Consider the following 23127-nt stretch of genomic DNA (forward strand, 5'->3'; position numbering starts at 1 on the left):
GGAGGGGGAAATGGAAGAGAAATAAAGGGAAATCGAGGAAAAAACTCTGAAAATGGAAAAAAGAAGGGAAAAAATAAGGGGAAGCAAGAAGAAAAGGGGGAATAGAGGATAAATAGGAAAATAAATAAGAACTAGAGGAGGAAAAGGAATAAAAAGAGGAAAATGGAGGGGAAATAGAGAATATAAGGGGAACACGGAGCAGTGGAAAAATAAACGGGGGAAAGTTAAAAGAGAAAATTAAATAAATAAAGGGAAATGGAGAGGGGAAAAGAAATAAAGGGAAATAGAAGGAAAATAAGGAAATAAGGGGAAATTGAGTGGGAAAAGGAGAAATGAAAGGGTAACAGTGAAAGAAAGGGGGAATAAAGGAAAAACATGAATAAGTGGAAAATAAATAAAGTGGGAGATAGAGAAAAATGAGAAAGAAAGGGGGAGACATAAGGTGAAAACTCCAGAGGAACAAAGGCAGAAATAAGTTTAAAATCCAAAAATAAGTTCAAAAACTCAAAAGTAAAGGTGGAAGTTAGAGCGGCGGAGCTGGGGGCTGGCCCAGCGGGTGGAAAGGCGGCGGTACCGGGGTTCCAGGAGGTTCTGAGGGCCGGGAATGTTTCAGAATTCCCAAAATTCCCGCAATTCCCGCAATTCCAGGGCAGGGAGAGCCCGGGACTATTTCCCGCGGGCGGAGGGATAGGGAGGGCACGCGGCACCTCCCGGTACACCCAGCGGTCCCATGGTGTAATGGTTAGCACTCTGGACTTTGAATCCAGCGATCCGAGTTCAAATCTCGGTGGGACCTCGTGCTTCTTTTTGCCTGCCGCCGCCGCCGCGGGGCCGAGGAGGGGACAGGAAAGGACCGAATGAGGGTGAGAAGTTGCGGAGGTCGCACCGAGAGCGCCGGGCCCTCACCGGAGCCCGCCGCGCTCCATTTTGTGCGTGGGCTCCCGCGCTTCACGGCGCAGGCGCGGGAGAAAGGCGGCTGATGGCAGCCGGAGGGCACTCTCCGTTTTCCACCGCTGATTCGGTGAGCAGGACGTCACTCTGGCAATCCTGTATTTCTATTGGCTGGCTCCTCGCTTAGCCCCGCCTTCTACCGGCGAGGCCCGGAGCCCTCCGGGGAGACTCGCCGTCTCTGTTTTCCAACGCTGATTGGCTGTTCGGTCTGTCACTCTCATAAACTCCTATTTTTACTGGCTGAGAGCGCTCTTTGCACCGCCTCCTTCTTCCGCAATCCGTATATCCCGAGGGGGTTTTGCGCTCTCCGTTTTCCATCGCTGATTGGCTACATCTGCTGTCACTCTCCCAATATTCCATTTCTATTGGCTGTAACCTTCTTTTGTGCCCCCTCCCACTTCACCGATCCCCCAGGAGCGGGTTCGCGCCCTCCGTTCTCCACTGCTGATTGGCTGAGCGGATGTCACTCTGCCAATCCCGCGTTGCTATTGGCTGGGAGCGCACTCTGTCCCGCCTCCCCCTCAGCCGCCCGGAGTCCTCATGGCGGAGCCCTTATGGTGGGTTCGAGCCCTCACGGCGCTTTGCGGCCTCTGCGGCGCTGCCCTGAGGCGCTGTGGGGCCAGCATTGTCCCGAATCCCCTCAGAGGCGGCTTAGCCGGCTCTGACGCACGTTCCCAGCCCTTTAACATCGATTAACGGGTCAATCCCCTCCGGCCGCGGCCCGGTTATCGCCCCGGATTAGGGGCAGCTCAGGCCCCGGTGGAGCTGATTGCCTCAAGGCCAAGAATATACTATTATTTTTAATTTTTTAACCTAAATAGCCTGAATCTGTGGCCAGGAGAAGAAGCAGCACCTTCGGGTTGCTTCTTAATCTCCAAATTAATTATGGAGCGCCTCACATTCAGCTCCATCACCCCCCCAAAAAACCCCACCAACCAACTCCATCAAAAAATAGGATTCTACTCAAAAAAACCACAGCCGAACCATCAGAAACTCCAGCAGGATTGAACCCCACTGTGTACCCAAGTTTTAAAGGCAAAAAAAAAGAGTACTGGAGCATTAAAAGAATAATGTCAGTCACAAGCCGGCTCTTGGGACTGTGAGGTCTGCAATAAAATGAAATAAATAAAATAAAATAAAATAAAATAAAATAAAATAAAATCCACTTTAGAGTGAAAATAAAGCCGATCAATTCTATTTTTGGAGAGTATTTCCTGCAAGAAACAGAGGCCATGGTGGTGCTGGCGGGTTTATTGAGCGTCTGCGAGAAAGAACCAAACCACCTTGATTTTTGGGCTGTTTTGGGGTTTTTTTGAGGAGTTTCGGGGTTTTTTGGGGCCAGGGAGTGCAGGGAGGGGGTTCTGGCTGCAGGGGGGAACCCCTGCTTGAGGAAAATCCACATTTTTCTGTCTTCTCCTCCCGTTTTTAGGGTGTCGGGGGCGCCTTTGCCCCGTGGTGAGGCTGAGCAGGGATCCAGGGGCAGGAAAATGCTCCAGGTGGGATCCAGAGGGATTTAGGGGTAGAAAAATGCTCCAGATGGGATCCAGGGGGATTTCCTTGGGATTTAACCGGGCTGGGAGAAGAGGAGGAGTGGGACAGGGCTGGAGACATCACCCCGAGGGACTCCGAAATTCAAATTATTGCTGCCTCCCTTTTGGGGTCGATGGCATTGGGGCAGTTTTGGGAGAGTTTTCCCTGAGATTAAATAGAAACAAATCCTGGGAATGGAATTTTTAAAAAAGCAAAACAGCTCCAAACAGCTCCGCTGAACTCAGGAGCTGGCTGTGCCTCGGGGTTTTCCTGTCAAGCAGGGATCAAATTTACCCCAAAAACCCCAAAAGGGAGCAGCAGGAGCGCTCGGGGATGGCTCCAGGTGATTTTCCAGGGGTTTTCCCTGGAGGAGGTGCTGGTGGCATCTCCATCCTCTCCAGCCCATCCCGAGGGAAGGGAGCTCCGGGATTTTGGGATGAAGGACAAATCCGGGCTCGGGGCTCTCTCTCCCCATCCCCCGCTCGCTCAGGCTGCTGAAAATGCAGAAGTTTCGCTTTTTTTTTTTTGCTCGTGGGAACCCAAAGCTCAGCCGCGGCGCCCCGGCGGCAGCGGGGGTGGGGTTGGGGTTTTTTTTTTTTTTTTTTTTTCTTGTTAAATTTCTCCTTTTTGTCCCGTTTCTTGGCGCTAGGGTCGGTTCGGTGCTGCCCGAGGTCAGACTAGGGGGAAGCGGGAGGAACCGGCGGTGCCGTCAGCTGATGGTGCAGCCGCCCTTCTCCTTGAAGGGGTTCTTGTCCTCGGGCACGCCCTTGAGCAGCGGGTCCTCGCCCGCCATGGACTCGATGTACTCCTTGATCTCCTTGCCCGTCTTGGACACCTGCCCGGGGCAGACAATGACACTGCGGGGGCGACGGCACCGGGGATTCAACACAGGGATCTGAACCGGGGATCTGAACCGGGGGGATCTGAACTGGGGATCTGGACCGGGGATCTGAACTGGGGATCTGGACCGGGGATCTGAACCGGGGGGATCTGAACTGGGGATCTGGACCAGGGATCTGAACTGGGGGATCTGAACTGGGGGGATCTGGACTGGGGAACGGCACCGGGGATCCGAACTGGGGATCTGAACTGGGGGGATCTGGACTGGGGGGATCTGAACCGGGGGGATCTGAACTGGGGGATCTGAACTGGGGGATCTGAACCGGGGGGATCTGGACTGGGGGGATCTGGACCGGGGGGATCTGAACTGGGGGGATCTGAACTGGGGGGATCTGGACTGGGGGGATCTGAACCGGGGGGATCTGAACTGGGGGATCTGAACTGGGGGATCTGAACCGGGGGGATCTGGACTGGGGATCTGAACTGGGGGGATCTGGACTGGGGGGATCTGGACCGGGGGGATCTGAACCGGGGGGATCTGGACTGGGGGATCTGAACTGGGGGGATCTGAACTGGGGGGATCTGGACTGGGGGGATCTGAACTGGGGGGATCTGGACTGGGGGGATCTGAACCGGGGGGATCTGGACTGGGGATCTGAACCGGGGGGATCTGAACTGGGGGATCTGAACTGGGGGATCTGAACCGGGGGGATCTGGACTGGGGATCTGGACTGGGGGATCTGAACTGGGGGGATCTGAACTGGGGGGATCTGGACTGGGGGGATCTGAACTGGGGGGATCTGGACTGGGGGGATCTGAACCGGGGGGATCTGGACTGGGGATCTGAACTGGGGGGATCTGGACTGGGGGGATCTGAACCGGGGGGATCTGAACTGGGGGATCTGAACTGGGGATCTGCACCAGGGGATCTGAACTGGCAATCTGAACTGGAAATCTGAACTGGGGATCTGAACCGGGCATCTGAATCAGGGATCTGAACCGGGGATCTAAACCGGGGATCTGAACCGGGGATCCAAACCCAGGGATCTGAACTGGGGATCTGAACCGGGGATCTGCATTGGGGATCTGAACTGGGGATCTAAACCTGGGGATCTGAACTGGGGATCCGAACCGGGGGGATCCAACCTGGGGATGTGAACCGAGGTATCCAACCCACGGGATCTGCACCAGGGGATCTGAACCGGGGATCTGAACCGGGGATCTGAACCGGGGGATCCACACTGGGGGACCTGCACCGGGGCCAGGGTGGGGGAGCGGGACACGGAACCAGGACAGGGCGTCGCTAAACCGCCCTTGGGGTGTGCCAGAAATCCTAAAACTGCCCCTGGGGTGTGCCTGAGCATCCCAAGGCAGCCCTGGGGCATCCCAAAACCACCCCTGGGGCTGGCACAGGTGAGTGGGACATGGAACTGGGATGGGGCATTCCTAAACCGCCCCTGGAGTGTGCCAGGTAATCCCTGGGGCATCCCAAAACCACCCCTGGGGCATCCCAAAACCACCCCTGGGGCGTGCCAGAAATCCCAAATAACCCCCGGGCTATCCCAGAGCTTTGGGGGCAGCGTGGGTGCTCCTGCCTGGCTTTGGGGGCAGCGTGGGTGCTTTAGGGGCAGTATCGGTGCTTTAGGGCCAGCATGGGTGGGTTTCAGCCCCTGGGGTCCTCTCCCTCGCCCCTCGGAAGCTCAGCCCCCCAGGGATGGCCATCCTGCAGTGAGGCACTCACCATCTGCCTCTCGTTCTTCACCTCCTTCTTCAGCTGGTCCAGCTCCATCTTGAGCAGCTCCTTCTCGGTCATGTCCTGAGCCATGGTGCCCTGGAACTGGGGCACAGCCGGTTATTGGGATTATTGCTGTGGGGGATTGAGACCCCCTCAGTGTCCCTGAGCAGTGCCTGGGACGCTTCCCGACCTTCCTGAGGAATTAAACGCATTGCAGCTTTCCTTTCCTCCAGCTTTTTGCAGCATGGTTCCTTCATTGTCTGCACTCCCCTGGAAGTTTTGGGACCGTGGAATTTGGGAAAACCCAAATTTTTCCCCAAAAAACCCCCATGGGACGCCTGCCCCGTGCTCCTCTCCGTGCCTGGGGTCACCGCCAGCCCCGGGAGCCCCCAAACCCGGGAGGGAGCAATTCCTGGTGCCCAGATGGGGCAGAGGGACTCACCTGGGGGCCGGGGGCCGCCCCTGTGCGCGCCGGGGCCGCTCAGAGCCCCATGGAGGGACGGGACAGGAGGGGACAGGAGGGGACAGACAGGACAGACAGGAGAGGAGATGAGAGGCTGCTCTGCGGTTCCGGGTACCTGCAGCAGATGTCTTTGCCGCTAAGCTGATAATGGACTCAGCGGCCTAAGCCGGTCAGGTGTTGGGAATTAGCCCCAAAGCCCGGCCTGACCGGGCCGGGGGGGCTGCGGGGCTGGGGGGTCCGGCCGGGACAGGCGGGGAGACCCCCGGGACTGCCCGGGGAGTGGCCGAGTCCTGCCCGAGAGGCGGGAGTGACCACGGGAGTGACCACGGGAGTGACCACGGGAGTGACCACGGGAGTGACCCCAGGAGTGACCATGGGAGTGACCCCAGGAGTGACCATGGGAGTGACCCCAGGAGTGACCCCAGGAGTGACCACTGAGAGTGACCCCAGGAGTGACCATGGGAGTGACCCCAGGAGTGACCATGGGAGTGACCATGGGAGTGACCACGGGAGTGACCATGGGAGTGACCACTGAGAGTGACCCCAGGAGTGACCATGGGAGTGACCATGGGAGTGACCCCAGGAGTGACCATGGGAGTGACCCCGGGAGTGACCACGGGAGTGACCATGGGAGTGACCACTGAGAGTGACCCCAGGAGTGACCCCAGGAGTGACCATGGGAGTGACCATGGGAGTGACCATGGGAGTGACCACGGGAGTGACCATGGGAGTGACCACTGAGAGTGACCCCAGGAGTGACCATGGGAGTGACCATGGGAGTGACCCCAGGAGTGACCATGGGAGTGACCCCGGGAGTGACCACGGGAGTGACCATGGGAGTGACCACTGAGAGTGACCCCAGGAGTGACCCCAGGAGTGACCACGGGAGTGACCATGGGAGTGACCATGGGAGTGACCCCAGGAGTGACCATGGGAGTGACCACGGGAGTGACCCCAGGAGTGACCATGGGAGTGACCCCAGGAGTGACCCCAGGAGTGACCCCAGGAGTGACCCTGGGAGTGACCACTGAGAGTGACCCCAGGAGTGACCGTGGGAGTGACCACAGGAATGACCACTGGGGGTGATCCCTGGGAATGACCCCTGGCGTGACCTCTGGGAGTGACCCTGGGAGTGACCCTGGGAGTGACCACGGGAGTGACCACTGGGAGTGATCACGGGGTGATCCCTGGGAATGACCCCGGGAGTGACCTCTGGGAGTGACCACTGGGGGTGGCCCTAGGAATGACCACTGAGAGTGACCCTGGGAGTGACCACTGAGAGTGACCCCGGGAGTGACCATGGGAGTGACCACCCAGGAGTGACCTCGGGAATGACCCTGGGAGTGACCACTGAGAGTGACCACTGGGAATGACCCTGGGAGTGACCCCTGGAGTGACCCCTGGAGTGACCACTGGGAATGACCCCGGGAATGACCCCGGGAATGACCCCAGGGCTGACCCCGGGAATGACCCCGGCATTAACCCCCGCACTGACCCCGGGGGTCCCGGCGGTTCCCCCCGGTTTGTTCGGGGTCGGTCCGGGAGCCGCCGGTGCCGGTGCCGCTCGGAGCGGGATCGCAGGAAATCCATCGCTTCCCCCGGGCCGGGCTCAGGAAGGGCCGGGCCGGGGCCGGGCCGGGGCCCGGGAGGCGCCGGGGCAGCGCCTGGGGCGGGGCGGGAGCGGAGCCGGGGCCGCCGGGGCTTCCCGAGCGCCAATTTCCTGCGGGGATGGGAACGCGCCGGGCCAAGGACGCGCTGTGCCCTGACAGGGGCTCACCGGGGCTCACCGGGGCACAACGGGGCTCACCGGGCTCACCGGGCTCACCGGGGCTCACCGGGCACCCGGGGCTCACCGGGGCTCACCGGGCTCACCGGGGCTCACCGGGGCACAACGGGCACCGCGGGGCTCACCAGGCTCACCGGGGCTCACCGGGCTCACCGGGCTCACCGGGGCTCACCGGGGCACAACGGGGCTCACCGGGCTCACCGGGCTCACCGGGGCTCACCGGGCACCCGGGGCTCACCGGGGCACAACGGGGCTCACCGGGGCTCACCGGGCTCACCGGGCTCACCGGGGCACAACGGGGCTCACCGGGGCTCACTGGGGCTCACCGGGGCACAACGGGGCTCACCGGGGCTCACCGGGCTCACCGGAGCACAACGGGGCTCACCGGGGCACAACGGGGCTCACCGGGCTCACCGGGGCACAACGGGGCTCACCGGGGCTCACCGGTGGCACAGATGGGGGTCAGGGTGATTGTAGGGTCGAGGTCCTTCTGGGGTCTGGATCCTTTCAGGCTCTGGATCCTTTTGGGATCTACATCCTTTTGGGGTCTGGATGCCTCTGGGGTCCGCATCCTTGTGGAATCGGGATCCTTCTGGGGTTGGGATCCTTCTGGGGTAAAGATCCCTTTGGGGTCTGGATCCTCTGGGGTCAGGATGGTTTTAGGGTCAGGATCCTTCTGGGCTCGGGATCCTTCTGGGGTCGGGATCATTTTTGGGTCTGCATCGTTCTGGGATCTGCATCTTCCTGGAGTCTGGATCCTTTCAGAGTCTGGATCCTTTGGGGTCAGGGTCCCTTTGGGGTCGGGATCCTTTTGGGGTCTGCATCCTTTTGGGGTCTGCATCCTTTTGGGGTCGGGATCCTTTTGGGGTCTGCATCCTTTTGGGGTCGGGATCCTTTAGGTGTGGGCTCCCTGCCGGCGCTGCCTGCCGGTTCCCGTGCCTCCCACCCTTCCCATCCTCCCCGCTGCCCTCCCCGCCGCTCCCCGCGTGTCCCGGGCAGGGCGGGGTGTCCCGGGGGGGAACGGGGACACGGCGGCGCCCGCGGGCCCTGCGTCAGCACCGGCAGCGCCTTCAAATCGCGCCCGGGAGGAAGTGGGGCCGGGCCGGGGCTGGGGCCGGGGCTGGGACCGGAGCTGGGCCGGGGCCGGGGCGATGTCGGAGCTGGAGCGGCTGCGGCTGAGCGAGATCCCCGCGGGCCGGGAGCGGCTGCGGGAGCAGCACGGGAACCTGCTCAGGGTGGCCGAGTACTGCCACAGCAACTACCTGCAGGTGAGGGCCGAGCCGGGCTGAGCCGGGCTGGGCTGAGCCGGGCCGGGGGCGATGCTGGAGCGGGCCCGGCTGCCCCGAGCATCCCCTGGCTCCGGTCCCGCCGCTCTCCGCTGGGTGCCCCGGCTGCTCCTGTGCCCCCCCCGGGAACTCCCGGGGGCTTTGGGGTGCAGGGGGGGCTCTCTGGGGGGTTGGTATCGCTGGGGAAGCCTTGGGAGGGGGCTGGGGACAGGTGAGGGTCACAGGGGCCGGGAGGTGGCACCTGGCGGGGCCTGTGCGTGCGGGGCGAGTGTGAAGCTGTGCTGGTGTCCTCATCCTCATCCTCACCCCATCCCCATTCTCATCCTCATCCTTCCCATCCTCATCCCCATCCCCATCCCCCTTGTCCTCCTCATCCTCCTCATCCTCCTTCTCCTCGTCCTCCTCATCCTCCTCCTCGTCCCCATCCCCATCCGCCTTGTCCTCCTCATCCTCCTCATCCCCATCCTCCTTGTCCTCCTTGTCCTCCTCCTCCCCATCCCCATCCCCATCCCCATCCCCATCCCCATCCTCCTTGTCCTCCTCCTCATCCTCCTCATCCTCCTCATCCTCCTCACCCTGCCTGGCTCACCGAGCACCGGAACAGGATTTTAGGGGATGGAATCAGGAGGAAAATGCCCATTTTGTCCCTCCCAGCCGGGCAGGGCTCCCCGTGTGCCCACCGGGGCCGGGCCGTGGCTCCTGCCGGCCCCGAGGCGGCTCCGCCATCGCGGGGCCCGGAGCCGGCGGGGCAGAACCGAGGGGAAATGAGCGGAGCTATTTCGGGAGCTGAGCCCCGGCACAGCTGAGAGCAAACCCTGGCACGGTTCAGAGCCCCGGCACGGCTCAGCACGGCTCAGCACGGCTCAGAGCCCCGGCACTGCCGCTGCCACCCCGGCCGTGCCACACGCAGCCCCTCTCTCTGGCTGTCCCCTCCCCACGGCTGTCCCGAGGCTGAGCCGGGCACTCGGTGACCCCCGGAGCCCCCGGGTCCGCATTCCCGGCAGGATCCCGGGCCCTCATTCCCAGAGGAATCCTGGGCCTCATTCCCGGTGCAATCCCGGGCCCTCATTCCCGGCGGGATCCCGGGCCCTCATTCCCGGTGCGATCCCGGCCCCTCATTCCCGGTGCAATCCCGGGCCCTCATTCCCGGTGCGATCCCGGGCAATCCCCGCACCGCCACCGCCGGGCCCCGGGGGAAGTTGAGGCATTCGGAAAGCAGAAGGAAACCCCTCGGGGGTTCGGGCAATGATTTCTCGTCCCACGGCCCCGGGCTGTGTCCCCGCAGGCCGGCGACAAGCGGCGGGCGCTGCAGGAGACGATGGCGCTGAGCACGCAGTCCCTGGCCAGTGTCACCTACCAGGTCAGCAGCCTGGCCCGCGCCTTCCTGCGCCTCATGGACCTGCAGGCGGCCCAGCTGCGCCAGCTGGAGGCCGATGTCACCTGCGTGGCACAGGTGGGACCGAGGGGACCGGGGGGGGGGGGGACGGGGACAGGGGCTGTGAGCGGCTCCGAGGGGCTGGAGACCCCCCCGAGCACTGGGAGTGCAGAGCCAGCCCCAGGAATGGCCTCGGGGGCATTTCCCTGTCACACCTGCCCAGCCCAAAGTGTCCCCAAATCTCGCAGTGGCCACCCTGAGCTTGGGCACACTGCTGCAGGGCCCTGTGGGCACTCTGAGCTTGGGGACACTGCTGCAGGGCCCTGTGGGCACCCCAACATTGGGGACACTGCTGAGGGGTCCTGTGGCACCTGGGACTTGGGGACACTGCTGAGGGGTCCTGTGGCACCTGGGACTTGGGGACACTGCTGAGGGGTCCTGTGGTCGCCAAGGGCTTGGGGACACTGCTGAGGGGTCCTGTGGGGTCCTGGAGTTTGGGGACAGAGAGCTTGGGGACACTGCTGCAGGGCCCTGTGGGCACCCCAACATTGGGGACACTGCTGAGGGGTCCTGTGGGGTCCTGGGGCTTGGGGACACTGCTGCAGGGCCCTGTGGCACCCGGGGGGGGGGGGGGGAGCCGAGCCCGGGGTGGCACTTTGGGGACAGTGTCACCTCGGCAGAGCGTGGACATCCACAAGGAGAAGGTGTCGCGGCGCGAGATCGGCGCCCTGACCGTCACCAGGAGGTGCCTGAGCTTCCAGAAGGTTCTGCCCCCCCCGGAGCCCCCCGTGCTGGAGCCCTACTACCGGAGACCCCTCAACTTCAGCGTGCTGGACGGCGTGGGCCACGGCGTCAAGGTGGGGGCCCTCGGGTGGCATTCATCGGTCCCTGGTGTCCCCAGTGTCCCCAAGTGTCCCCTGAGGGGGGCACGGGTGGCTCTGACCCCTCCTCCATGGAGAACTGGGGTCTGTCCGTGCCTGCTCAGCTTTGGGGGCCTCGCACCCCACGGAGGCTTTGCCAGCTCTGGGAACCCCACGGGAGGGGCTTGGGAGCCTCAGAACCCCAGAGATCCTTCCCTACCTCAGAAACCCCCCACAGGAGGGGTTTGGGAGCCCCACGGATCCTGCCCCATTGCAGAAACCCCCCACAGGAGGGGTTTGGGAGCCCCACGGATCCTGCCCCACTGCAGAAATCCCCACAGGAGGGGTTTGGGAGCCCCACGGATCCTGCCCCACTGCAGAAATCCCCACAGGAGGGGTTTGGGAGCCCCACGGATCCTGCCCCACTGCAGAAATCCCCCACAGGAGGGGTTTGGGAGCCCCACGGATCCTGCCCCATTGCAGAAATCCCCCACAGGAGGGGTTTGGGAGCCCCATGGATCCTGCCCCACTGCAGAAATCCCCCACAGGAGGGGTTTGGGAGCCCCACGGATCCTGCCCCACTGCAGAAATCCCCACAGGAGGGGTTTGGGAACCCCAGAGCCCCGTGGAGCCTTTCCCAGCCCTGAGAGGCGCCCACAATAGGGTTCAGAGGGCTCTGAGCCCCACGGATCCTCCCCCACTGCAGAAATCCCCCACAGGAGGGTTCAGTTTCCTCTGAGCCCCACGGATCCTCCCCCACACCGGAAACCCCACGGAGGCCTCGGGGGAGGCGCTGCCGCGGTTCCCACGGTGCCGCTGCTGCCTCGGGGCCGCCCCGGTGGCTCTTGCTTGGGCAGGGATGGCACCCACATGTGTCTGTGTGTCCCCATGTCCCCGTGTGTCCCCGTGTCCCTGTGTCCATGTGTCTGTGTGTCCCCGTGTGTCCCCATGTCCATGTATCCCCGTGTCCATGTGTCCCCGTGCCCGTCTGTCCCCGTGTCTGTGTGTCCCCGTGTGTCCCCGTGTGTCCCCGTGTCCCGTGCTGCAGGACACCAGCACGCAGCTGTCCCGCACCGGCACCCTGGCTCGCAAAAGCACCAAATCCTCCTCGGCCCAGGCTGCGGGGACGCTGGGGTGAGACGGGACTGCTGGGTCACCGAGGGGCGGTGGCATGTGGCGTGGATCCCATCCCATCCCATCCCATCCCATCCCATCCCATCCCATCCCATCCCATCGATCCCCGTGATCCCATGGATTCCACTGATCCCATCCCATTGATCTCATCCCATCAATCCCAACCCACCCCACTGATCCCAACCCATCCCATTGATCCCATCCCATCCCACTGATCCCATTCCAACCCACTGATCCCAACCCATTGATCCTATGGATCTCGCTGATCCCATTGATCCTATCCCACTGATCCCATCCCATTGACCCCATCCCACTGATCCCAACCCGTCCTGTCCCATCCCATCCCACTGATCCCATCCTATTGATCCCATGGGTCCCATTGATCCCATCCCATCAATCCCATGGATCCCATTGATCCCATGGATCCCCATGATCCCATTGATCCCACTGATCCCATCAATCCCGTGGATCCCATTGATTCTATCCCACTGATCCCATCCCATCCCTTTCCATTCCATCCCACCCCATTCCATTGATCCCATGCATCCCATTGATCCCATCGCATCAATCTCATTGAGCCCATTGATCCCACTGATCCCATCCCACTGATCCTATTGATCCCATCCCATCAATCCCATTGATCCCACTGATCCCATTGATCCCATCAATCCCATGGATCCCATTGATTCTATCCCACTGATCCCATCCCATCCCTTTCCGTTCCACCCCACCCCATTCCATTGATCCCATGCATCCCATTGATCCCATCGCATCAATCTCATTGAGCCCATTGATCCCACTGATCCCATTGATCCCATCCCATCAATCCCATTGATCCCACTGATCCCATTGATCCCATCAATCCCATGGATCCCATTGATTCTATCCCACTGATCCCATCCCATCCCATCCCATCCCATTCCATTGATCCCATGCATCCCATTGATCCCATCGCATCAATCTCATTGATCCCATTGATCCCAACCCATTGATCCCAATGATCCCACTGATCTCATCCCACTGATCCTATTGATCCCATCCCATCAATCCCATTGATCCCAATGATCCCATTGATCCCAACCCACTGACCCCACTGACCCCACTGACCCCACTGATCCCATTGACCCCACTGACCCCACTGACCCCACTGACCCCACCGATCCCCTCAGGAGGAGCGGCCGTGTCCCCGAGCCGGTGCAGCCGCCCGTGGTTCCTGTGGGGAAGCTCCCGAGCGGCTCCTGCGGCTCCTCCCCGCTGCCCCCCAGGTACCGGGACGGCTCCTGCGCTCGGGGTTTGGGGGGAAAAATGGGGGTTTTGGGGAAAAACGGGGTTTTGGGGAAAAACGGGGTTTGGGGGATTTGCTGCCCTGGCAGGGCTCGTGGGCAGGGCAAGGGTGTCCTTTAGGGAGAGGGAGAACGGTGGGAAATGATGATGGGAAATAATGGGAAATAATGGGAAACTGTGATGAGAAATTATGGGAATTATAGGAACAATGGGAAATGATGGGAAATAATGGGAAATTGTGATGAGAAATTATGGGAAATTATGATGGGAAATTATAGGAACGATGGGAAATTATGGGAATGATAGGAAATTATGGGAAATTACGATGAGAAATTATGGAATTATGGGAAATGATGATGAGAAATAATGGGAATTTATGGGAAATAATGGGAAATGATGGGAAATTACGACGGGAAACTGTGGGAATTATAGAAATTATGGGAATGACGGGAAATGGGGCAGGGGGTGGGGAAGGGTTTGCCCAGCTGCAGATGCCACACGGTGCCACCTTGTCCTGGCACGGGTCACTGTCCGTGCTCAAGGTGGGGACACGCACAGGGACCCCCCCCCCCCTGACCCTGCTGCTCCTTCCCCGCAGCTCCAGCGGGACCCCGGCAGCTCCTGGGGACGGAATTCCTGCCCCGCCACCGCTGCCAGGGCCACCCCCGATGGCACCGTCCCCTCCTGTGGTGCCACCCCCGATGGCACCGTCCCCTCCTGTGGTGCCACCCCCGCCTGGCGCTGCCATCCCCCCTCCGCCGCCCCTCCCCGGGCACCTGCTGCCCCCTCCCCCTGCGCACCTGGCCGTGCCCCCGGCGGAGCTCCCGCCCCCAGGTGAGTGCCCGGTGCCCGGGGGGTGACGGGGGCACGGGGGGCAGCGTGTGCCCCGTGCCCGCCCCTCCCGAGCCCCTCCATCCCTCACCCCCCACCCCCCCTGAGCCCCCTCGCCCCTTTTGGGGTTTCGCAGCCCCCGATGACCTCGAGCTGCCGCCGCCGCCCCCGGCTGAGCCTGACCTTGGGGACCTGGCCCTGCCACCGCCACCGGACGCAGAGGAGCCCCCGTGGGCCCCGCAGAGCTACCCGTAGGAGGTACAGGGGTCCTAAATCCTTGGAGAGGGGTACAGGGGGTCCCAAAACACCTCACAGAGGGTCCCAAACCCCTGTAGAAAAGTACAGAGGGTCCGAAATCCCTGGAGAGGGCTACAGAGGGTCCTAAACCCCTGGGGAGGGGCACAGGGGTCCCAAAACCCTTATAGAGGGTCCCAAATCCTTGAAGAGGGGTACAGAGGGTCCCAAACCCCTGGAGAAAGACACAGAGGGTCCCAAACCCCCTGGGTCCCCTGGCCCAGCCCCTGCCATGCCCAGCGGGGCCACAGCCGCCCCTGTCCCCGTCCCCAGATGTGGCTCCATGTGTGTGTGTCCCCATCCCACAGAGGTGGCTCCATGTCCGTGTCCCTGTCCCCAGATGTGGCTCCATGTCCGTGTCCCCGTCCCACAGTGATGTCCCCGCTCCCCGACCCGCGGCAGGAGGACACCGAGGACACCGAGCTGGGAACGCAGCAGGGAGGGAGCTGATCCTGGGGGCAGCTGTGCTGGATCCCTGTGCTGGATCCCTGTGCTGGATCCCAGCCCTGGATCCCAAACCTGGATCCCTGTGCTGGATCCCAGCCCTGGATCCCTGTGCTGGATCCCTGTGCTAGATCCCAGCCCTGGATCCTAGCCCTGGATCCCTGTGCTGGATCCCAGCCCTGGATCCCAGCCCTGGATCCCAGCCCTGGATCCCTGTGCTGGATCCCTGTGCTGGATCCCAGCCCTGGATCCCCGCTCTGGATCCCAGCCCTGGATCCCTGTGCTGGATCCCTGTGCTGGATCCCAGCCCTGGATCCCAGCCCTGGATCCCAGCCCTGGATCCCTGTGCTGGATCCCAGCCCTGGATCCCCGCTCTGGATCCCAGCCCTGGATCCCTGTGCTGGATCCCTGTGCTGGATCCCAGCCCTGGATCCCAGCCCTGGATCCCCGCTCTGGATCCCAGTCCTGGATGCCAACCCAGAACAGAACTCTGGGCGTGGAGCAGAGCTCGCTGTCCCCGTGCGCTCCAGGGATGCTCCAGCCCCAAAACCCCACCCCAAAGCATCCCCTGTCCATCCTCTGCTCATCCCCCAACCCCACCCTGCTGCTCCAGGGATGCTCCAGCTCCAAAATTCCACCCTTGTCCATCCCCTGCCCATCCCCTGCCCATGCCCTGCCCATGCCCTGTCCATCTCCTGCCCACCCTGCTGCTCCAGCGCCATCCCCCAATCTCCAGGGCCCGAGGATCAGGATCCAGAGCAGGATCCAGGGCAGGATCCAGGGCAGGAGCCCCCTCGGTGCAGCTCAGAGCTGTGTCCCAGCCAGGCTCCTGTCTGTCTGTCTGTCTGTCTGTCTGTCTGTCTGTCCGCAATACAGAGCCCTGTCCGTCTCACACGGATTCGCGTCTTTAATTCCATGGCTTTGAGTTCCGCACAGTCCGAGGGAGGAGGGACAAACTCGGGGCTGCTTTGGTCGATTCCTGCCGGGCTCGGGGGGAGCCAGGGCCGCCCTCGGGGGGCCGGTAAGGCTGTGGATAAACCCGGGATAAACCCGGGATAGATCCAGGAGGAGCCAACCCCTGGAGGTGGCCCCGCAGAGTGCAATTAGAAGGGGGAATTAATTAATTAATTAACACTGCGGTGGGGAGGGGGGGGGGGGGTTTGGCCTCTGGGGACCCGGCGCCAGAAGTGACCCCGGGGGGATTGGGGCACCTCGGGGGTGCCCAGGTCAGGGGGATTGACCCTCCCTGGGGCAGGAGGGGCCCCGCGGGATCAGGGATTTCCCAGGTGGAATTCCCAGTGGGATCAGGAGCACAGGGAGCAGGGATTTCCCATTCCCAATGGGATCAGGAGCACAGGGAGCAGGGATTTCCCAGCCAGAATTCCCAGTGGTATCAGGGATTTCCCAGATGGAATTCCCAGTGGGATCAGGGATTTCCCAGCCAGAATTCCCAGTGGGATCAGGGATTTCCCAGGTGGAATTCCCAGTGGGATCAGGGATTTCCCAGCCAGAATTCCCAGTGGGATCAGGGATTTCCCAGATGGAATTCCCAGTGGGATCAGGGATTTCCCAGCCAGAATTCCCAGTGGGATCAGGGATTTCCCAGATGGAATTCCCAGTGGGATCAGGAGCAGGAGAGGAGCCCAGGGAGCAGGGATTTCCCAGGTGGAATTCCCAGTGGGATCAGGAGCCCAGCAAGCAGCGATTTCCCATCCAGAATTCCCAGTGGGATCAGGAGCCCAGCAAGCAGCGATTTCCCATCCAGAATTCCCAGTGGGATCAGGAGCCCAGCGAGCAGGGATTTCCCAGCCGGAATTCCCAGTGGGATCAGAGCCCACGGCCAGGGCAGCATGGCAGGACCGGGGACGTGCCCAGCCCGCGGGGATCCCGGCTGCTGCAATTTAGGAATTCTCTTTCGAGGTCCAAAGGGGGAGGAAGCAAAACTGCACCAGAAATCCCCGTCAGGTGGGCAAAGGACGCAGGGGCCGGGCAGGGCCAGGGCCGGCAGAAAGTGCTTCACTGGCCGGGAATAGGGCCGGGAAAGGCGGGAGAACATCCCGGGAACGGAGCCAGGCCTGGAGCCGGGAAGGGCAGAGGAACATCCCGGGAATGGAGTTGGGAAAGGCGGGAGAACATCCCGGCAAAGGCAGAGGAGCACCCCAGGGACGGAGCCGGGCCCGGAGCCGCCCCCCTCGCTCAGCACTTCTTGCGCAGCAGCTCCTGCAGGTACCGCGCCACCTCCACCGCCGACTCCCAGGGCACCACGGCGGCCTGGAACGCGCCCGGCTGCTTCTCCTGGCTCTCCTGGATCAGCCTGTGCATGGGGTAGCCCTTCCTGGGGAACGCCACGTCCGCCGCCGTCAGTGTCGCGGCCGGGCAGAAGTCGTTGGCGCCGTCGCCCACGTAGAGCACGCGCTGGAACTCGACGTCCTCGCGCGCCCGCTCGGCCAGGTACTCGGCCAGGATCTTGGCCTTGCACATGTTGGCCGGGCAGCGCAGGCACTTGTGGCTGTGGTAGGGCCCCAGCGTGAGCACGCCGCGCCGGTCCGGGCCGGCCGGGTTGCTGAAGACCTTGCGGAAGAGCGAGCGGGCGCCGGCCGCGCGCAGCTTGGCCTCGACGCCGAAGGTGTTGGCGTCGGAGATGAGCACGATCTCGAAGAGCTCCTGGTGCTTGGAGAGCAGCTGGAAGAGCTCGGCCACGCCCGGCGCCAGCGGGATGCGCTCGTAGGCGGCGCGCAGCTCGGCGGGGCGCACGCCCTGCTCGCCCAGGAAGGCCAGCACGCGCCGCATGTGCTCGTTGTAGCCGCCGGCCGCGGGGCTCTGCCGCAGCCGCTCCGGCAGCGCCCGGCCCCGCACCACCGAGTCGTCGCTGTTCTCGTCCACGATGGTCTCGTCGAAGTCAAACACCAGCAGGAAACGCGGCGCGCGCGGGCCGGCCGTGCCCGCGCCCTGCGCGGGGACGGACAGACGGACAGCGGGGTCAGTGGGGGGTGGCAGGGACAGACAGACAGACAGACAGACAGACAGCCGTGTCATTGGGGTGTGGGACGGACAGACGGACAGTGGTGTCAGTGGGGTGTGGGATAGAGAGACAGCGGTGTCGTTGGGGAGTGGGATGGACAGACAGACACTGGTGTCGTTGGGGAGTGGGATGGACAGACAGACAGACAGACAGCGGTGTAAGTGGGGTGTGGGATGGACAGAATCCAGTGTCATTGGGGTGTGGGACAGACAGACGGACAGTGGTGTTATTGGGGAGTGGGATGGACAGAGAGACCCCGGTATCATTGGGGTGTGGGATGGACAGACAGACAGACAGACCCAGGTGTTACTGGGGTGTGGGACAGACAGACAGACAGCGGTGTTATTAGGGGGTGGGATGGACAGAATCCAGTGTCATTGGGGTGTGGGACAGACAGACAGACAGCGGTGTTATTAGGGGGTGGGATGGACAGAATCCAGTGTCATTGGGGTGTGGGACAGACAGACAGACAGCGGTGTTATTAGGGGGTGGGATGGACAGAATCCAGTGTCATTGGGGTGTGGGACAGACAGATGGACAGCGGTGTCATTGGGGTGTGGGACGGACAGACACAGCCATGTCATTGTGGGGTGGGATGGACAGAATCCAGTGTCATTAGGGTGTGGGACAGACAGACAGACAGACAGACAGTGGTGTTATTGGCATGTGGGACGGACAGACAGACAGACCCCGGTGCCATTGGGGTGCGGGACAGACAGACCCCGCTGTCACTGGCTCTTGTTGTCACCGTCCGTTCCCAGTCCCTGCCAGGCAGGACAAACCCCGCTGGCCCCACCCGAGCCCGGGCCGGCCCGGGTTAATCCCGTGCCAGCCCGGCCCCGAGGCCTCATCCCGCCCATAACGGGATCGGCCCGGGGCTAATCCGGGCCCGGGGGCACCGCGGTCACTGTGCCGGGCGGGGACAGCGCGCCCGGATCTGCCAATTCCGGCCTGGGAAAAGCTCCGGGATCAGCCGGGGACACCCGGGCTGGGACAGGGGGGGACAGAGGGGACACCTGGCGGGGACAGCACAGCCCGGTCCTCCTGTGCCACCTCTGGGACACGGGGGGACACCTGGGCACACCTGGGCTGGGACAGAGGGACAGGGGGGACAGAGGGACAGCCCAGCCTGGTCCTGTGCCACCTCTGGGACAGGGGTGACAGCCCAGGGGGTCCAGGCGGGATTTTAGGGACCATTCCTCCCCCAGAGGGTGGCACAAGCCGGGGAATGTTCCTGTTCCCAAGGGGTGCCCGGGGTGGATTTTGGGGTGTCCAGCAGGGCTGGGCCATCCTGGGGCCCCCTTCCGGCTCAGGGCTTTCCATGAACCTCAAACCAGCCCGGCCTGGCACCCCCCCCGCCCCCCTCAGCCCTTCCCGGCCGCTCCAGGCTGGAATTCCGGAATTGTGGAATTTGGGGAGCCCCCGAGGTGGCAGCGGTGGCCCGGGCACGGCGGCACTGACCTTAAACAGGCATGGCAGCCCCACGGCCTGGCAGCACCTCCTCATGCTGGCACCATCCCGGGCCCAGGGCTGCGGGAAAGAGGGAAATCCGTCAACCCCCGGAAATTCCGTCAATCCCGGGCAATTCCGTCAATCCCGGGAAATTCCGTCAATCCCAGGGAATTCCGTCACTCGCAGGGAATTCCACCAATCCCGGGCAATTCCCGGGGTATCCCCGAGCCCCGGAGCTTCTGCTCCAGGCTGGGGGAACGAGGGGAGCGTAAAAACCTCTGAGAACTCCTGATTACCCCTGAGGGCAGCGAGGGAACGGCAGGGAAATAAAAAATAAAAATAAAAATGAAAATAAAAATGAAAATAAAAATAAAAATGAAAATAAAAATAAAAATGAAAATAAAAATAAAAATAAAAATCGGGAAGAGAAAAACGGCAGAAAAGGGAAGGGAAGGGAAGGGAAGGGAAGGGAAGGGAAGGAAAGGAAAGGAAAGGAAAGGAAAGGAAAGGAAAGGAAAGGAAAGGAAAGGAAAGGAAAGGAAAGGAAAGGAAAGGGATTTTCTCCCAGGGTGATTCCTAAACGCAGAAATTCTCCAGGAATGAAACCAAAGCAGAATTCTGCCGACCTCTGGTGGTCCCCGGCGAGGGGAACCCTCCCCAAAATTCGCTTTGCGGCTGGAAACCGGGGAATTGCCGGGCCGGGAGGATCGCGGGGCTCAGGGGAAGGTGATTCGTGGGCATTGCGCTGGAGCCCAGCCCGCTCCCGGCTATTTTGGGCACAAACTCCATCCGTGTCTCGGCTGCAATAGAAACCCTGCGGCACCTGGCACAGGGAAACGGAGCCCGGGCTGGAAATTGTGGAAAAATCCCTTTTTTTGTGAGGCCTGGAACCGCACGCTGCGTGTTTATGTGCTAAAAAAAGCCCATCAGAACTGCAGGGTTTATTTACAGGCAGGATCTGGAGCCAAAAAACCACCACAGCCGGACTGGGAGAGGCTTCCAAAGGCAAAAAAAAAAAAAAAATGGGATTGAACAGGAAAGAGGAACTGGAATTTTGGTCACTGCTTGGTCACGGCCAGCAGAGAGGAAATAATTGGGGATGAAGGCTCAGGGAGGGTCTGTGGTGCTGGGAGGGAGGGACAGAGCCCTGGGGACACTGGGGACATTGGGGTGGGCACGGGGAGTGAAACTGCCCCAAAAAAACCTCTGGGCCCGAGGGATTGGGTAAAGTTCCAGGGGCAGGAGCTCGGAGCATCTCCAGATGCGGCTGCAGGAGCTGCTCCCCCAAAAACGGCCCCAAAACCAGCCCCAAACCTGTCCCAAAACAGTGCCAAATGTGTCCCAAAATCAGCCCCAAACCTGTCCCAAAACAGCCCCAAACCTGTCCCAAACCCGGCCCAAAACCAGCCTCAAACCTGTCCCAAAACCAGCCCCAAACCTGTCCCAAAACCGCCCCAAACCTGTCCCAAAACCGCCCCAAACCTGTCCCAAACCCGGCCCAAAACCTGTCCCAAACCTGTCCCAAAACCGCCCCAAAACCAGCCCCAAACCCGGCCCAAAACCAGCCCCAAATGTGTCCCCAAAACAGTGCCAAAGCTGTCTCCAAAATAGCCCCAAACCTTTCCCAAAACCACCCCAAAACCGGCCCCAAACTCGCCCCAAAAACGGCCGCAAACCCGTCCCAAACCTGCCCCAAAACCGGCTCCAAACCCGCCCCAAAACTGTCCCAAAACCACCCCAAAACCGGCCCCAAACCTGTGCCAAACTCAGGATAAATGGGATCAAAACAGGCCCCAGAACCGGAGCCAGGATTGTTTGGGGACTGAGTTCCCGTGGGTTATTTCGGGATTGAAATCCTCTGAGGGCTGGGGGGGGGGGGGCTCCGAGCATCCCAAAAAACCCCAAAATCCGCGGGATACGGGCGAGGAAATCCCACCCCAACAAAGCAGAGCTCAGCCAGGGGTCTGCAATTCCCAACTGCGATGGGGCAGAAGGGAGAGAAATCCCGGTGGGAGAAAATCCCGAATTTTGGTGCGGGAAGGGAAATCCTGGCGGGAGAAAATCCCGAATTTTGGTGCGGGATTGGGGAGAGGGAAAGGAAATCCCAGCAGGAGAAAATCCCAGATTTTGGTGCGGAAAGGGAAATCCCGGCAGGAGAAAACCCCAGATTTCGGTGCGGGATGAAGCAAAGGGAAGGGAATTCCCGGAGGGAGCCGATCCCAGATTTTGGTGCGGGAAGGGAAATTCCGGAGGGAGAAAATCCCGAATTTGGGTGCGGGATGGGGCAGCCGCGAGCGCCTTCCCGCAGATTAAAGGGGCTCCCCTGGGAAGCGAATCAGCCGCGTTTCCCCCAAAAAAGCGGAGCCGGAGGGACGGGAAACAAACGGGGAAATGGGAAAACGGCTCAGGGATCGAGGTTTCACCTCCCCGAGCTCGGGCTGCGGGTGGGAAAGCGCCGGGAAATGCCGGGATCGTTTCCCGGTGCGGTTCGCGCCGGGATACCGGGAGAATTCTGTGCCCGTGCCCGCTCCGGAGGTTTTTAACCCCAAATTTTGGTGCGCGGAACGTTCGCGTTTTTACCGAACTCCGCCTCCAGCTCCGGGGCGGAATTCCCGGGAAGCCGAGCGGGGCGAGAACCGGGACCGGGAAAGGATCGCGCCGCCGCTGGAATTAAACCCGAAAGAGCAGGAAATGCGGGAATTAACGGCAATTAACGGGAATTCCCGGTAAGGAGCGCTCGGTGCGGGTCCCGCCAGCCCCGGGTGCCCCCCGAATTCCCGGGCTCCGGGTCACCTCGGGTAACGGGGCTGCTCCGGCTTCACCGGGTTTGTTTTTGCTGCCGGGAATTGCGGCGTTACCGCAGCCCCGGTTCGGCCCCGAACGCGGCGGTTCGGGGGATCCAGCCCCGGTCCCGGATCCCGCCGGGGATCCCCGGTGCCACCGGGCTGGCAGCGGCTCCGGTACCGGCACGGCCCCTCCCCGAGCTCCGCGGCTCCTCCCGGTACCGGCGGGGCTGAATCGCGGCCGCTCCGTGCCCCGGTGGCACCTCCCGGTACCGGCAGCAGCCGCAGCGGTACCGGCAGGGTCCAACCGGGTGGGGACCGCCCCGGTACCGGCACCATCAGCCCCAGTCACGGCAGGGTCCAACCGAAACAGGACCCCCTGTACCGGCAGGAGCCGCCCCGGTACCGGCAGGTCCAACGTTACCGGCACCCCCCGGTACCGGCACCATCCTCTCGGCTCCCGGCACGATTCTGCCGGGTGGGGACTCCCGGTACCGGCACCATCTCATCCCGGCAGGGTCCAGCCGGGGGGACACCCGCCGGTACCGGCAGCAGCCGTTGCGGATCCGGCATCTCCCGGTACCGCCGCGGTGCCGCCTCTCGCTCCTTACCGGGTCGGAACCTGCCGGGAGCGCCCGGCCCGCCCCGGTGCCGGAGAGTGCGGGGACGGCGCGGGGGCAGCCCGGGCTCGGGGCCGCTCCGGGGCCGCTCCGGGGCCGGTTCGGGGCCGGTGCCGCCGCCGGCGCTGCCGCGAGCGCGGCCCCTTTAAAGCGACGCCACCGAGGCCGCGCGGAGCCGCCGCAGTGCGCCGACGTCATCGCCCGCGCGGCCAATGGCGGCACAGCTTCCCCGCCGCTGAGGGGCGGGGCCAGCGCAGGCCGCGCCCCCTTTCCGAGGGGCGGGGGGAGCTGCCCAAAGTTGCCAAATCGGGAAAAAGCGACAAAAACCGCGGTGCCCCCCCCGGGCCCGCTCCGAGCTTGTGTAACCCGGCCCGTCTGGGGGGGAGGGAGGTTCTGTCCCCAAAACCAAGCGCGGCGCCGAGTGAGAAAAACGCCCG

The 23127-nt window shown here is 62.4% G+C and overlaps 3 protein-coding genes, 1 long non-coding RNA gene and 1 other non-coding gene across 7 annotated transcripts; 3 read left to right on the forward strand and 2 right to left on the reverse strand.

Moving 5' to 3' along the window:
• Window positions 1-724: 724 nt before the first annotated feature.
• Window positions 725-796, forward strand: TRNAQ-UUG (transfer RNA glutamine (anticodon UUG)). The gene has a single exon. It is a non-coding gene; the product is annotated as a tRNA-Gln (tRNA).
• A 2394-nt stretch (window positions 797-3190) lies between these two features.
• GNGT2 (G protein subunit gamma transducin 2) lies at window positions 3191-5146 on the reverse strand. Its single transcript, XM_054295254.1, has 2 exons — window positions 5063-5146; window positions 3191-3316 (listed from the first exon to the last, which is right to left on the reverse strand). Exons 1-2 carry the CDS (start codon window positions 5144-5146, stop codon window positions 3191-3193), a joined length of 210 nt encoding a protein of 69 aa, XP_054151229.1.
• Window positions 5147-8456: 3310 nt separating this feature from the next.
• Window positions 8457-14819, forward strand: ABI3 (ABI family member 3). Its single transcript, XM_054295255.1, has 8 exons — window positions 8457-8573; window positions 9877-10044; window positions 10647-10823; window positions 11875-11960; window positions 13130-13225; window positions 13843-14078; window positions 14212-14326; window positions 14678-14819. The coding sequence occupies exons 1-8, from the start codon at window positions 8457-8459 to the stop codon at window positions 14817-14819; spliced, it is 1137 nt and encodes a 378-aa protein (XP_054151230.1).
• An 892-nt stretch (window positions 14820-15711) lies between these two features.
• Window positions 15712-16692, forward strand: LOC128950372 (uncharacterized). 3 transcript variants are annotated; one of them, XR_008484342.1, is made up of 4 exons: window positions 15712-16099; window positions 16255-16299; window positions 16400-16478; window positions 16623-16680. It is a non-coding gene; the product is annotated as an uncharacterized LOC128950372 (long non-coding RNA). The 3 variants fall into 3 exon arrangements; XR_008484343.1 differs by having other exon boundaries at window positions 16255-16431; window positions 16588-16692; XR_008484344.1 differs by lacking the exon at window positions 16400-16478 and having other exon boundaries at window positions 16255-16365; window positions 16588-16692.
• A 226-nt stretch (window positions 16693-16918) lies between these two features.
• PHOSPHO1 (phosphoethanolamine/phosphocholine phosphatase 1) lies at window positions 16919-22734 on the reverse strand. The gene is made up of 3 exons (XM_054295253.1): window positions 22682-22734; window positions 19297-19365; window positions 16919-17762 (listed from the first exon to the last, which is right to left on the reverse strand). Exons 2-3 carry the CDS (start codon window positions 19339-19341, stop codon window positions 17010-17012), a joined length of 798 nt encoding a protein of 265 aa, XP_054151228.1. The 5' UTR covers window positions 19342-19365; window positions 22682-22734; the 3' UTR covers window positions 16919-17009.
• Between the last annotated feature and the right edge of the window lie 393 nt (window positions 22735-23127).

Source organism: Melozone crissalis, unplaced genomic scaffold, assembly GCF_028551555.1.
Source record: "Melozone crissalis strain CALT ecotype California unplaced genomic scaffold, PUWL_Pcris_2 ptg000559l_1, whole genome shotgun sequence".
In the NCBI taxonomy this organism is placed as follows: domain Eukaryota; kingdom Metazoa; phylum Chordata; class Aves; order Passeriformes; family Passerellidae; genus Melozone; species Melozone crissalis.

What these genes read in the sequence shown, in the direction of transcription:
- GNGT2 (XM_054295254.1), bottom strand. Translation starts at nt 5,146, where the DNA reads ATGGCTCAGGACATGACCGAGAAGGAGCTGCTCAAGATGGAGCTGGAC. An exon ending in TGAAGAACGAGAGGCAGATG is followed by an intron (nt 3,317 to 5,062) that starts GTGAGTGCCTCA and finishes TGCCCCGGGCAG; the next exon opens with GTGTCCAAGACGGGCAAGGA.
- ABI3 (XM_054295255.1), top strand. Translation starts at nt 8,457, where the DNA reads ATGTCGGAGCTGGAGCGGCTGCGGCTGAGCGAGATCCCCGCGGGCCGG. An exon ending in ATGTCACCTGCGTGGCACAG is followed by an intron (nt 10,045 to 10,646) that starts GTGGGACCGAGG and finishes TCACCTCGGCAG; the next exon opens with AGCGTGGACATCCACAAGGA. An exon ending in CAGGCTGCGGGGACGCTGGG is followed by an intron (nt 11,961 to 13,129) that starts GTGAGACGGGAC and finishes CGATCCCCTCAG; the next exon opens with GAGGAGCGGCCGTGTCCCCG.
- PHOSPHO1 (XM_054295253.1), bottom strand. Translation starts at nt 19,341, where the DNA reads ATGAGGAGGTGCTGCCAGGCCGTGGGGCTGCCATGCCTGTTTAAG. An exon ending in GGCTGCCATGCCTGTTTAAG is followed by an intron (nt 17,763 to 19,296) that starts GTCAGTGCCGCC and finishes GTCCCCGCGCAG; the next exon opens with GGCGCGGGCACGGCCGGCCC.